This window comes from Zophobas morio, unplaced genomic scaffold, assembly GCF_036711695.1.
Source record: "Zophobas morio isolate AGI-343-1 ecotype UQ-CSIRO unplaced genomic scaffold, CSIRO_AGI_Zmor_V1 ptg000030l, whole genome shotgun sequence".
Taxonomy (NCBI): Eukaryota; Metazoa; Arthropoda; class Insecta; order Coleoptera; family Tenebrionidae; genus Zophobas; species Zophobas morio.
The window spans coordinates 18,088,530-18,104,036 of NW_026972135.1; the positions used below are offsets into that span (position 1 = coordinate 18,088,530).

Here is a 15,507-nt window from a genome sequence, read left to right on the forward strand (position 1 = left end):
TAATCAAAGTACATATAGTGAACCAAGAGCTATAAGGTTATATGGCCATCATAAAATCATCCCATTGTGTCGAAGGTAAGTTGTTTACAATAGAAAAGGTTTTAGGGTCGTAAATAACGTGTCCACTGCAGCTCGACCGACTCTTGTGGTTTCGTTCAGGGGCGGCTTTCACTAAATATGAAAATCCACTACTCCACTATTTCTTTACTACCTGCAGCCGCTGAGGATTCCCAAATAACCACTCGCTTTGAAAGCCGACCCTGTTTAATATGAGCAAGAAATGTTTAGAAGATGATTTATTGCCAACCGGTAAGCTTAGTGCTAACCACACAAAGGGGGTATTTATTTGCGGTCAACTACTTTTATGATGGCCATATAACCTTATAGTTCTTGGTTCACTATATATCTGTTTATTCACCCCAAAAAATTGATGTCAGTTCAATATTTTTCCGAACAAATTCTACCTAAAATGTGCAAATACGATGAGTTTTGACTTGTGTTTAAACATTGCATTCATATTTTTTAAATTTGCTTATGCAAGTGGCTCAAAAAAAACAACGAACCAATTTATTTTATTGATCAAACTATTATTAGGATTACACGGCACCAACGCAAGTTAATAAATGTGTCCTTACAAAAATAGTGATGACGTCATTGCACTTATTTTACATACATATATTTATTCCAGTTTATAGAGATTTTCATAAAAACATAAAATTCGGAAAATCAAATTTAATAATTTTTCAAAAATGCTGTATATGTTCCATTGTATGTATTTCAGGGACGAGGGAAATTCTGTCGAAACAACCTTCCGACAATTCTTTATGGAAGGTGAACAAATCTCAGGGGTCCCTTGCATGTATTGTTTATGAATCTCAAAATCTTAAGGAATCTCATAAGCCCATTGCGTCATTATTTTTAATAATTTGAAAAAAAATCTCAGGGGCAGCTAGTGTGTGTATTTTCAAAGATTTTTTGATAGTCTCAGGGGCTCCCTTTATTTATTTTTTTAGAGCTTAATAAATCTCAGGCGCCCCTTTGTCATTTTTTATAGAACGCGGAAGAATATCTATATTCCTTGTATGCTTTTTTTTTTAAGAATTTTAAAAAATCTCAAGTCCCCTTTGATCCTTGTTTGTCTTTTAAAAAATGTGAAAGCATATGCCAAGGAATATGAACAACTAAGCTTAAATACATCATTTACAAAAACAAAACAACTGAAAACACGATAATGCACATCTGATTCATAGAAATTTCGTTCTTTTCTGTGAAGCAATCGGGGGGTCAGGATTATAAATTATCATTATCATAGTCCAAAGCAACTGAAGGTTTCCAATAAAAACTTCAAACAAGAAGTCATGTTAATTATCAAATAGGTCAATACAGTGTTTCTAAAGATACTTGGAAACAGATGTAAATTATCAAATAAGTTAATACAGAATTTCTAAAGATAATAATTAGAAGCAGAGTTAATCACTTTGTGACTGTCATTAGTACACCTGCACATCCACCACCCTCCTTCTACAAGCCCTATAAATACAAAAAAAATTGAACATCGCATTCACAGGTTCATTCGTCGGTCGTCGAGAATACATCTCCTGCCAACCCATATTTTTTTTTTACCTAGTTATATACTTAGATATAGTTTTTTGTAAATAAATGGGCAAAAACAAAAAAAAGTTTCTCTTCTCTTCCACATTAATTTATTTTAATTGCAATGGTCGGAACTGCGAAAAGTTAGGATTATACTTAGTAAAGATAACGAACAAGTTATTGTTATTATGATATTTCAAGATCAAAGACGTACGAGGAACAAAGAACGCCTAGGATAAATAAAATAAATACTGCAACACAAAGGAGTGAAAAAAATTAAATTCAATAATTTTTAATATTTAAGAGGTTTTTAACAACAACTTGTATCAAATTTTTCAGTTTTGTTGGTATGTATTGAACAACTAGTGAATTTAAGTTCTTCTCAATAGTTCCAATTTTGTTACTTCCCGAGCGTAAGCAAAGGAAGTATTGTAATCGAGACCGTCGGCCGACTCTATACTTTTGCATTTTCTCAACCTATCATGACCCCTAGAAGACGAAGAAATAGGTCTCCCGTTTCCTTCTGTCTGTCTCTATCTTTCTGTCCGTCTGTCCGTCTGTCTGCCGTCCCGGATTTGTGTTAGACAGATAATCTCCGAATGTACTGTGCCGATTGTTGTCAAATTTTGTGTTTATGTTAGGAATATCATGTAGATGGTAAAACGCGAACCAAAATTTGTCTAATCATCCGTACCACCAATATGATGAAAACTGGACATAGTAAAGGGGTTTTAAATTGTATAAAATAACATAGTCCTACACGTGTAATTTGTGACCCCGAATTGAGATTTTACCAGATTGTTTGGAAAAAAATCAAAATTATGAAACAACATTTTCCAATTTAATTTCGAATCTGCAAAACCGAATGCTTTGAAATCTTGCGGATGGTTTACAGTTATGATAAGCATGATAATTTTTTTAATTAAAATATACATACTTATCCCCTCCAAAAAATTGATGACGTCAGCTCAAAAGTTTGCCGAATAAATCCTATCTAAAACGTAGAAAATATGATGAGTCTGTACTTGTAATTTATCATTCCATTAATATTTTTTGGATTGGCATGCTCACTTTGCTGCGGCGCCGAGGTCCCTCATCGAGCAACCCTAGACTGTCCAAAATAAGGACTTCTTTGTCGCCGCTGCTACCAAAATATCCAGGAGTTGTGGGAAGAATGCTAGGGGATCGGACGTCACTAACTGTTGCCAATTATAGAAAAATCGTATGATCTCTGGTGTTTGCTTTATGATAAAATGTTTGTTTACTTAATTATGTACTTAGATATAGTTTTTTGTAAATAAATGGATAAAAACAAAAAAAAAAATTCTCTTCCACATTCGTTTATTTTAATTGCCATGCTCAGAATTGCCAAAAGTTTAGGGTTATAGTAAAGTTTTTGTTAGTATAATATATAATGATCAAAGACGTAGGTAAGTAACGCAATTTTTTCTCTTTTCAGACATAATCAATATTAAACTTCTTCTCGGTTTTTGAAAACCCGAAAATTAAATTTTTTATCAATATAATTGTTTTTGTATGATAATTCACAATTCCATAGAAAATGGAGAAAATGTATTAATTCGAGAGAAGGCAGGTTCAAAGATTTCGCGTAAGTAACGCAAACTTTTAATTAAATTTTGTTTAAATTAAATATGACTTTAGTAAAATCAAATTATTAAGAAAAAAGAGAAAACAAATCTCTACGATTAGGTTAAAAAACGAAAGTGTAAAAACACTTATGAGGACAGTTTAAAATAAATAAACTTTGCAGAGTCCCGTACGATTTTAGTCTAAATAATGTTGGAATTGCCCATATATAGAAGATTAAAAAATGGGGGTTGGTGGTAGAAAGGTGAAAATTTAAAGTTATATGTATTTTTTTATGCCAAATCTTAAAAAAATAAAAAAAAAATTTTGTTTAAAAAATAGACAAAATTTTTTTAGGGTGGGCCACCCTTATCACTTAGGGGTATAAAAAGTAGTTTACAACCTATTCTCAGACCTACCGAATATACATAAAAAATTTCATATAAATCGGTAAACCCATTTCGGAGAAGTTCGGTTACAAACACTGTGACGCGAGAATTTTATACATAATAGAAAAGTGTTGTTTTTAGACTTTTTCAGGCAATTTTTTAAGTTTTTCTCTCCGTAAGAACCATCCTCGTACTTTAACGAATATTTGAAATCAAAAATTAGCCGAATCGGTTAAGTCGTTCTCGAGTTATGCGCTTAGCAACACATTTAGCCATCCATTTTTATTTATATAGATAGATAGATAGATAGATAGATAGATAGATAGATAGATAGATAGATAGATAGATAGATAGATAGATAGATAGATAGATAGATAACCTAACGAAAAAAGTTCAGGGAATTTTTATTTTTCTGCATCGAATACCAACAAACTCACTAGATTTCCATGGCCAACCCTACTATATAAATATCGTGAACCGATAATACGAACATGTTGACGTTATCTCAAAATATTTTGAATTGTTTTGAATTTTATTTAATTTAATGTAATTCATAGATGCGTAATACAAGATTCGAAGTCAACTGCTTCTGTAAGATTTCAACTGTGAGATCTCGCAGTTTCGTAAGTTGGTTGTGTGTATTGTGTGTTGCATATTCCCATGCTGGCTTTTTGAGGTTATGTTGATAAAAATAACATCAAAAAATTAGGAAGAATGAATTTAATATTTCTGTTTTTAGCAACAGAACCAAAATGTTTGTGCAATGTTTCAACTGTGAAACTTCCTACATCAAACCTTACCGTTGCAATCACTGCAACTTCCAAACACAATTAAGAGTCCTTTTGAAACAACACTTCAAAAACCGTCATCTTATCAGCAGAAAAAACGAACATCCTCCAATTTCTCCGGAAATTATCATTCAGAACAATATTTGTGAAAAGTGCGGCTTTGGAACCCACTTTTCAATGAAATGGTTTCAACACGCTGCAACCTGTTTACAAAATCCAGAAAAGCTTTCACCGACTGACCCCACCAGCGACGTTTCCACATGTACTCAATGGAGGCGCAAGTATAACTCCAAGCACAACTTAAACAATCACGATTTTTTAGCACGATTGTTCCAATGTGCACTCTGTACATACCGAACTAAAAACAAGCAATCCTTGACACACCACATAAACGTGGTCCATTTGGATGAAAAATACCTCACAGGGTACAAATGTGACCAATGCCCATATAAAACCACACAAAAGGCAAATTTAAGAAGACACATAAAGGCACACCATGTGGATGAATGTGAAATCAAATGGCACCACTGCAGTGTGTGTTCTTTCAGGAGCAAAGAGAAAGGCAATTTGAAAGCTCACATTAATGCACTGCATCTGGACGACTGGAGCGCGAAATGGTATGAATGCAAAAATTGTCCATTCAGAACTAAACATGGTTCGAATTTAATAATTCATGTGAAGATGCGCCATTTGGATGAGGGAAGTATCAAGTGGTATAAGTGCGAGGAGTGTCGGTATAAATCAAAACAGAAGACGAAGTTACAGAGACACGTGTCTGCGCGTCATTTGGATGAACGGGAGGTTAAATGGTTTGAATGTGAAACGTGTTCGTTTAGGAGTAAACGAATTTCGTGTTTGGCGCAGCACGTAAAGTTTAATCATTCTGATGAAGGGGGTCTTAAGTGGTATGAATGCGAAAAGTGTCCATATAAAGCTAAATATCATGAGCATCTAAAGTGTCACATAAGTGCGAATCATTTGTCAGTTCGAGATGTTAAAACTGTATGATTGTGGCGAATATCCAGGGAGAACTTGCTTTTCGCATTATATTAACGCACAAAGTGTAAAAAATGTGTTATTAAATACGATTCAATAATTTTGTTGTTGATTTATTTAAATTTAAATTAGAAAAGATTTGGTGCTACCCAAATTGGGTAATAATGAATTAGTAAATAAAAAAATGGGCGAAGGTTATCACAAAAATCGTAAAATCGAGAATTGAAAAATCTAAAATTAAAAAAAAAACCGAACTATTGAAAAACTGTAAAATGAAAAAAGTGGGAAATCGAGAAAATTAAAAATCTAAAATATAAAAAGTCGAAAAATTGAAAAAGCGACAAGGCGAAAAGTCGAGAGAAATCGAAAAATGTAGAAATCGAAACATTAAAAAATTAAAAAGTTTAAAATTTAACAAAATCGAAACATGGAAAAACCGAATTAGACCGAAAAACTGAAGAATCTAAAAATTGATTTGTCAAAAAAATAAGAAACTGAGAACTTAAAAAAATTAAATTTGAAACACTGAAAAATCGAAAATCAAAAATTTTTAAAATCGGAAAATGGAAAGTTAAGAACCGAGACATCAGTGTCAAAAAATCGGCAAATTAATAAATTGAAAAATCGAAACATCACAAAAACGAAAGTTGAAAAATGTAGAATTTAAAAAATTGAAAAATTATTATTATTATTAAGACCCACCACTGACCCGGAAATGACCGGCATTCAGGCAAGACTTCTATCATTACGGGTACTAAGACCAAGTAATGATATGCATTGATTAGATTAACAGAACAACTTTCGAGATTCTAGAATTACAGCATACAAATTAGTCTGCTATTATTCTCTAATCTCACTTCTTTTATAAAGACCCACCACTGACCCGGAAATGACCGGCATTCAGGCAAGACTTCTATCATTACGGGTACTAAGACCAAGTAATGATATGCATTGGTTATGTGGCGGCACAATAACACGCGGGTAAAGCAGAGTAAAGATAAGTTGTCTTGTGGTGTAGCGGTTAGCATACCAGCCCGGATTGCTTGGAGACGTGGGTTCGAATCCCACCGAGGCACAACATTTTTCTCTGCTTTCCCACCGAGGCACAACATTTTTCTCTGCTTTCCCACAGTTAGATTAACAGAACAACTTTCGAGATTCTAGAATTACAGCATACAAATTAGTCTGCTATTATTCTCTAATCTCACCCCATCCCCAAAAGTCTAGCGCAACTACCGACCTTTTATCCGCGCATCACTTGGAAAATGACCTTGACTACTCTGACCTACTGGTGCTAATCTAATCTGACTGACATGATCAGACTGTTCAAGAAACTTACGAACAATATGACATGTTTCTAACAAAACAGCTTTTTGAATTTTGATAATTATTGAATCATTCAAATGCAAAGACTTTAAATTCTCAACTAAGCTATTTGGAACTACACCTACATTAGAGATAACTAGGGGTAGAATTGAAATTTTTTTAAGATTCAACATGGATTTCATTTCTATCGATAATTGTAGATATTTTGAAATCTTGGTGTGGTATGTTTGAATAATGTTGTTTGTGTTAGGAACAGCAATGTCAATGAGAATGGCTTCGTTCGTGTGTTTTTTGATAAGTATGATGTCTGGTCTGTTAGCTGTAATGTTTAAGTCTGTAAGTATTGTGCGATCCCAGTATAATTTGTATTTGTTATTTTCAAGGAACGGAGATGGAATGTAAGTGTAATAGGGTGTCGTATCTTCGATTAAGTTCATAAGTGTTGCTAATTCTTTGTGGATGATTTTGGGCGACGTTGTCGTGTCTAGCTTTGTAGTCAGTTTGTGCTAGGCTGCTGCAGGAAGAGATTATGTGGTGGATCGTTTCAGGTTTTGCTTTGCAGAGGCGACAGCAGTCGTTTCTTATATTCGGATCTTTGATGATGTATTTTCTGTAATTCTTGGCATTGATTACTTGGTCTTGAATAGCAAACACAAATCCTTCTGTTTCGGCATACAAACTTGATTTTTTTAACCAAATCAATGACATCTTCTTATTGACATGAGTTTCTTCTAAGTCTTTGTAGAATTTTCCATGTAGTTGTTTTTGTTTTAGCCCACATATTATTTTGTCTATTGTGTGGGGGGTGTGGATTTATTCGGTGTTCGACACATTTAAGGGTGTGGTTCAAATCTGCTCTTGTGATGGTGCGAAACATTTCATTTCTTTCCGCTCGTTTCGAGAAATACTTCTTCAAATTTGAGATTTGTCTCTGATATAAGTTTTCTAGGTTCTGGAAACCCCTTCCTCCATTCTGTCTTGGTAATGAGAATCTTTCAATGGACGATTTTGGATGATGCCTTCTATATTGTGTGAAAATTTTCCTTGTTGCGATGTTTAAATTTTCATGATCAGTTTTGGACCATTTAATGACTCCAAAAGAATATGTTAGCAGTGGAACGCAGAATGTATTTACCGCTTTCATTAAATTTTTTCCATTTAACTGTGTCTTCAATATTAATTTTAATCTCGCTAGGTATTGATCTTTCAACTGTGTTTTCGTTTTGGTATGATTGATGTGGGAGGATTGACAGAAACCCAGATATTTGTATGTATCATTTCGTTCTTGGGCTTCGATTATTTCCTTATTCTGGGTTATATGTGGTACTTGGTGTTGGACGCCTTTTCTGATTGCTTGGGTCTTACATTTCTCAATACCAAAAGACATACCAATATCACCGGAAAATTGTTCAGTCAGATTTAGTAGGTTTGTTAACTGATTTTGTGTACTTGCATATATTTTTATGTCATCCATATGTACAGCAAGTGACTTATTCTGTTTTCTCTTTGTTTGTTAATTCTTATATTGAACCCATAATTGCAACTGTTCAGGATATCGGAGAGGGGATTTATTGCTAAGCAGAACCATAACGGGCTAAGAGAATCGCCTTGAAAAATTCCTCTTCGGATCATTATTGGGTCTTATTATTAAGACTCACCACTGACCCGGAAATGACCGGCATTCAGGCAAGACTTCTATCATTACGGGTACTAAGACCAAGTAATGATATGCATTGATTATTATTATTATTATATATATGATACAGCTAATATTATAAATATTAATAATATTAATAATAACATACAGTTTTGCTGTACAAAGCGACTGAGAACTATTACAGTTATAGGAGAAGTAACAGATTTCAAGGCGTTGAGAAAACAGACCCATCAACTGGATTTGGAATCATATCTCTCAGCTGTATCGATTTACGAAAACTGGAATTTGTTTAAGACAACTTTATTGAACGCCTCCGCACAATGATACCTCTAATACTATTATTTCTAAAAGATCGGCCTCGAAACCGTGGATCAATAACAAAATTCTAGGTTTGGTATGTGAAAAAAGACAGCTGTGGCACATCTTCAAAGAACAGGTTCCGAATCCAGCTACAAAGCCTATAGAGAGTTTTCAAGTCACCTTTCGTGTATTATTAGGGAAACTACATTTGTATACGAACAACGTATAGCGGAAAACAAAAATCCAAAATCTTCAAACATATTCGTACCAAACTATCTGGACCAATTAAATCACTTCAATTCAAAGATGATTCCGGTGTAACAGTACACGAAAACGACAATGTTACGAATATATTTGCACTATTTGCAGACACATTTGCCAGAGGGGTCATAGTAGAATCTCTTCTAAAGGATTTAAGTTTGTCCAGCAAGTATAACCCGAACTGTATTGAAAACCCGAGTTTATTTAGCGAGATAGTCTTAGGTAAACTAAAGAAAATAAAAACGTACAAATCCCCTGGTCCAGATCAGATTTCGGTCACTGTTTTGAAAAATTGTGCAGACTTCCTCGCGGTTCCACTCTCAGTTTTGATGGAAACATTTTTTAAGTTGTGAGAAGTTCCCTTAGACTGGAAAACGGCAATAATTCGTCCGGTTTTCAAAGAAGGCGATAAGTTTGATGCTTCTAAATACCGCCCTGTCATTTTATCATCTCTTGTGGTCAAGGTGATGGAATCCATAATATACGACCACATGATTGCATTTCTAGTGACACACCAGCTCATTCCACGCGAACAACACGAATTCTTGTCAGGTAGATCTGTTCAGTCAAACCTCTTGTGCTGTATGTCCGACTGGACAAAAGATGCAGATTCGGAACGACCGTTGGATGTCGTATAACTCGTATATATCTTGATTTCTCGAAGGCGTTCGATAGAGTTCCGAAAGGCTAACTCTTACACAAGTCTTTTGCCATCTCTGCACTACAACAGTTGTGACAATTTTTCATCCTTATCATCTGACCCTCGTTCGATTTACAAATGGCCTCAAGTTTGGTTATTACCCACAAACTTAGACAAATGCGTTACCTTGCAAGGGAAATCCCCGACACGTATATAGTACCGGAAGCAACGGGCTTGCCACCACTGAATCCCATATGGATTTTGGTATTCACGTTTTTGCTCCAGCCTCATTTGGTGTGACCATCTCTTGCAGGTCACGAAGAAGGCTAATAAAATGCTTTTTATATTAAGCAAAACATTTGTCAAAGCCAGTCCCTTAGTTTTTTTGAAGTTTCACAAAACGTACATTAGACGCATCCTGGAATTTGTCAACGGAGTCTGGAGTCCCGGCCTCCAAAGAGACATTTTCCTCTTGGAGGCTGTACAACGAAAGGCCACTAGGATTCCATTCGGCAAAAATCGACCATCATACCCCTATGTGTTGAAACAAATAAATATATGCTCTCTGGCTGAAAGACATTAAAGAGGCGACCTTATAACTATATACCAGGCGTCGAGCAACTAAATGCCTACTTCCACTTAACATATCTGATCGCACCAGCGGTCATCCACTTAAATTGCTCAAACACAAATTTCGTACAACTGGAAGACAGAGCTTCATAAGGAATACAGTGTTTGATGATTGGAACGTTTTGCCAAAAAGATATTGTTTTAGCCTCATCTGTAGTGAGTTTCAAATCCAAATATGACAAACATTGTTCTAAAACTTTTACCACCACTTGATTTAGTGCGGGCATAACAGGCTAGACTCTGCCCGATCGCTCTCCTAGTAATAATAATAATAATAAAGAAAATAAAAAAGCTAAAATTTAAAAAATGGGGAAATTGTAAAATGGTGTCATAAAATTTTGATTTTTTTTTCAAAAATATGGATGACTAGAGTAAAAATTCGTATCTCGTTTTATACAATTTAAATAATATTTGCTATTGTAAAATTTGGAGATGATCATATCCACACGACACTCCTAATATACAAAATTTGAATGCTCGGTCTGGTAATGTCTATTATTACCTATCAGCAGACAGACAGAAACGACAGACCTTTTTTTTCGTCTCTAAACGTCACGAAACACCAACAAAAAAAAAATGAAAACGGTCAATTGTCCAATTGACTCGATATTACAACGTGTACATCCTTACCTTACGTTCTGGAAGTAAAAAATGACAATAAACGTGTATAACGTGCTGCATAATCTCGATCTCTTTAATTTTCCACCAACATGATACAAATAAAGTAAAAACTACCAAGATTGTGAGGTTATGTGGAAACAATTTGAATTGTTTTTAATTTATTAATTTACCGGTACGTAATACAAGATTCGTTTTTATAATAATCTTTTAACGTAATAATAAGGCATCAGTTTCAGACTAGTTGAAATGGAAACACTGGAATATTCCGTAGCTTACATGGCACACAAGAAGTCTTCCCTGGTAAAAGTCCACTATTGTACAGTTTTCCATACGTTACAACATCCTTCTTTCAGATAATGAACCACATTCGCCGTCATCAGTCATCCTTGGTATTTTTTACCTGTGGAAACCCTCTTGATTCTTACCATTGCAAAGACTGCGATTTTCAAACCGAACTAACGTTGCCTTTCAAGCGACATATTAAAGACCGTCACGGAATAAAACAAGAAAACAATGACGATTTAAGTGTACAAGATAACATTCAAAAGTACGTTTGTGGAAAGTGCGGCTTTGAGACGCATTTTTCGCTTAAATGGTTACGTCACATGAGAGAGTGTCCTTACAAAACTAAAGAACAACCAAATTTGAAACAGCATATTCAGCGGCATCGTGGAGATGAAAAAGACATCAGGTGGTACAAGTGTGAAAATTGCGAATACAAAAACAAATATCGCTCATCATTAAACAGACACATAAAAATGCGGCATTTAAACAAAGGGCATCAATGCCCTGTGTGTCCTTACAGGACCCTAGGCAAAGCCGATTTGAAAAAGCACATTAACGCACGGCATGTGGACGACCTCGACGCCAAATGGTACGAATGTGAACAATGCTCATATAGATGTAAACGCAAGACATATTTGACGAGACACGTGAACTTTTTTCATATGGATGAAAAGGACGCCAAATGGTATGAATGCGAACATTGTCCATACAAGACTAGATATAGTTCGAACTTTAAGAAACACGTGGAAAGCCAGCATTTTAGTGGGAAAAGTATCACGTGGTATCACTGCACCAAGTGTTCATTTAAAACAAAACACGAGGGGGTTTTACAGAAACACGTGGACGCGTCGCGTTTGAACGAACACGACATGAATTGGTACGATTGTGAACAATATGAAAAGGACGCCAAGTGGTACGAATGCCAACATTGTCCATACAAGACTAGAGATCGGTCGAATTTAACGAGACACGTGAACGGGCGGCATTTGAATGAGGAAAGTATCACGTGGTATCAGTGCAAGGAGTGTCAATTTAAAACCAAATATAGCAATAGTTTACAGAAGCACGTGAATGCGCGGCATTTGAGAGGCGAAGATATCACGTGGTATCAGTGCGAGGAGTGTCCATTTAAATCAAAACACGTGGTGCTTTTACGTAAACACGTGAATGTGCGACATTTGGACGGAGACAGTATCAAATGGTACGACTGTGACAAGTGCCAATACAAAGCCCAGTATCTCTCATCTTTAAAGAAACACATAAATGCGCGACATTTGGACAAAGACGAAATCAAGTGGCACCAGTGCAATGAGTGTTCCTTCAGGAGCAAAGCAAAAAGCAGTTTGAAAACTCACATTAACGTACGACATCTGGACGACCAGAACGCGAAATGGTACGAATGCAAACAGTGCCCATTTAAAAATAAATGTTACAAATCTCTAACCAAACACGTGAACGCTTGTCATGTGGACGAAAAGGACCGCAAGTGGTACGAATGCCAGCAGTGTCCATACAAGTCTAGAGATAGTTCGACTTTAAGAAGGCACGTGAGAACCCGTCATTCGAATTTAAAACAAAACGAACAAATAAAGTATAAGGTGACACAAAATGCAATAGAGATTAAACATTTAGTTGAAAATGATATTAAGGTATAAGAGTGCGAAAAGTGTACTTTTAACACTAAGAACAAAAGTAATCTGAACTTTACATGTAATAGATAATAGTTTGTTTTCGCAATGTTTTTACTGAAATAATAAATTTTAGGGATATTTAAATTTATTCAATTTAAGCCTAGTCAATTATTTCGAAAATTAGAAAAAAATTGTCTTAACGATATCCCTATCTTTTGCAGTTTATTTAAGGTAATGTATTTTCCTTTAAATAAAATATTTTTTCCAAATAGAGTCAACCTCATTTCCATTACGTGTATGATAATCATCGTTCAGTATAGTTTGGAGTACAGATGACTTCTCTAATCCGAACATTGCGATCGCTAGAAACATGGTTATGCACTTTGTTTCGACTGTTGCACTTCAGTTCAATCGAAATTATGATTAACAGAACAGTTCTTAATTTTATATGCGTATCATGTCTTAACATTTGGAACACATCAAATTTTTAATCTGGTTTAGGCTTCTTTGAAGTTGTAGAGATAGTGCAGAAGTGGTGCTGTATAGAAACATCAAACAGAACTCATGATTAACCTTGATGATAAATCCTGCTTCGAGGACAGCCAAAACTTAGAACAGAATACAACTGACGTACAACATCGACATCAGCATTTAAATGTGTCCAACCAGGAATGTTATATAGTGAATTAAAATTGTAGGTCCATGTATGCAACATATTTTTAAATTTGTGTCTTTGGCTCCACAATTTTATCGAACGAAATATGCCACAGGTGCAACAGCTATCTTGTGACATAATAAGCAAATGCTTAATGTATGTATTTAATCAATGATGAAGGGATAATTTGCTTTACAGTAAATACTAGGTCCATTGTTGGGCAGTATCTAGATACTTGTATCTAAATAAAGTATCTGGATACATTTTTGGGTATCTAGTATCTGTATCTAGATAAAATCGAATTTAAGCACAAAATATCAGTATCTAGATACAAAATCTTAATGGCGCAGATACAGATACATTTTTTTATTTCACTTTTTTCAGTAGTTATTAGTTGAGTTATACTAGTAGTAATTTTTGATACTTCATGTTGGTGATTTTGGTAACATAAACAAAAATAGAGGTAAGAGGTCCATTAATAGTGTTCTGTCACGGAAATTTTGATCTTTTAAATACCATCATTTCCTACATTGTAGCCTTCAGTACTTATACATCTTTAAATATAATCCTGAGGGGTAATAAATCTAAGCCATGGTAAGATGGTATTTTAAAAACCATAAACCACAGTTCACTATTCACTGCGTTTCACCCTTACCGGGGCAATGCATTTTGTCTGTGTACCTGAGCAACCCGGGTCCGGTAGGCCCGCTGGTTGTATTTGTGTTATCAAATAAGAGTAATTTTAATAGTAAAAATATTTGTTTAAGGTATGTTATTATTTTTAGAAAATAATAATTGCGTGTGACATAATGATTAATTTTTTCAATTAGCACAAATTAGTTCTGTAATCGACTAATCGAATGTTCAATACATACATTTCTCTCGCATAAATCGCATATTTGTTACTGTTTTATACCTTTATTTTTCAGACAAATGTAGCAACTTTTCCAGTTGCCACATGTGTTATTTCTTCACTTTTTCATTGTTGGACCTAACGCGAGGCGGGCTTGGCAGGTCCGTTTTGCCCTAGAATAGGCCGATTATGTTTAAGTGTAAATCTTGGGAAATAAAATTAATATTTTTACAACCCTCGGTAGAATAATTTATCGTGATATATTCTCAGAAATCGTGAAACGAGATTAAAATAAAATGAGTTTCAACAAAAATCTGAAAATTTAAAGTTGCACTCTGGTGATTCCGGCCTGCCAGGCAGCCTTTGATCCTATAAAGGGTTTAAATAGCTTTCTAAGAAATTGTACTTATTTTGCCTTATTAAACGGAACCAGCAATTCTTCCTAAAATGTATATACTTGCCCCACCGGGATAGACGATTACCGGACATGGTCATAAAAACATCGTAAGCCGATATTGAAGAATAATAATTTATGACAGGTTGCCGACAACAGACCTTCAGCACAGAATAATCATTTTCCGTATTCTTATGAAATATTAATTTTAATGCTGGAGATAATTATTAGATATACTCAAACACAATTTGGATACTGTAGTATGGGAATAAAAACAAAAAAAAATATTCTTTTTAAACGTACATAATAAATATTGCACAACTTGCGACACATCAAACAGCGAACCGATGGCCTATTTGCAGAAAAAAAGAAAATATTTTTCAGTCTTGAATAACTATGCTACAGTAAAATGTTTATTTTTTAAATTTAATACCACAATCCCTTCTTCTGCACCTGTGGAACCGGTGTTTAGTAGCGGAAACCAAATTCTGACATCAAGAAGATTTAGGTGACAATACGTTCGAAATGTTGTTAATTTAAAAAAAATCATTAAACAATACTTAAAAAAATACATAAACAGGTTTTCAGTTATTTTATTCGCCAAAGCTTCAAAAAGTATCTGCTTTCTTGTATCTTGTATCTAGATACATTTCGAAAAAATCGAAAACAATCTGTATCTAGGTATTTTTATCTTCCATATATCTATATCTGTATCTAGATATTTGTAAAAGTATCTGTCCTCAACCTCAACCCTGACTAGGTCCATCATTCGCCATTCTTTTGTCACAACTGGAAAATGAAACTTCTCTAGAGATAAGTGGAAGGGATGCTTCCATTATGTGGGTAAGTTACCTCTTGTCGTTGTACGTCTTTTTATACTTATGTCATCAAGTTTGGCCTT

The 15,507-nt window shown here is 34.7% G+C and overlaps 3 protein-coding genes across 5 annotated transcripts; all 3 read left to right on the forward strand.

Annotated features, from left to right (window-relative positions):
- The first annotated feature begins 4,250 nt into the window (after positions 1-4,250).
- On the forward strand, positions 4,251-5,454 carry LOC135138086 (zinc finger X-chromosomal protein-like). The gene is made up of 2 exons (XM_064067942.1): positions 4,251-4,619; positions 4,680-5,454. Exons 1-2 carry the CDS (start codon positions 4,322-4,324, stop codon positions 5,363-5,365), a joined length of 984 nt encoding a protein of 327 aa, XP_063924012.1. The 5' UTR covers positions 4,251-4,321; the 3' UTR covers positions 5,366-5,454.
- A 2,896-nt stretch (positions 5,455-8,350) lies between these two features.
- LOC135138679 (uncharacterized) lies at positions 8,351-9,535 on the forward strand. Its single transcript, XM_064068656.1, has 3 exons — positions 8,351-8,399; positions 9,006-9,119; positions 9,264-9,535. Exons 1-3 carry the CDS (start codon positions 8,351-8,353, stop codon positions 9,533-9,535), a joined length of 435 nt encoding a protein of 144 aa, XP_063924726.1.
- A 1,222-nt stretch (positions 9,536-10,757) lies between these two features.
- Positions 10,758-12,769, forward strand: LOC135138177 (zinc finger protein 142-like). 3 transcript variants are annotated; one of them, XM_064068077.1, is made up of 3 exons: positions 10,758-10,960; positions 11,012-11,088; positions 11,142-12,769. In XM_064068077.1, the coding sequence occupies exons 2-3, from the start codon at positions 11,035-11,037 to the stop codon at positions 12,726-12,728; spliced, it is 1,641 nt and encodes a 546-aa protein (XP_063924147.1). In that variant the 5' UTR covers positions 10,758-10,960; positions 11,012-11,034; the 3' UTR covers positions 12,729-12,769. The 3 variants fall into 3 exon arrangements, with proteins under 3 accessions (XP_063924147.1, XP_063924148.1, XP_063924150.1); XM_064068078.1 differs by having other exon boundaries at positions 11,019-11,088; XM_064068080.1 differs by having other exon boundaries at positions 11,025-11,088.
- The last annotated feature ends 2,738 nt before the right edge of the window (positions 12,770-15,507 follow it).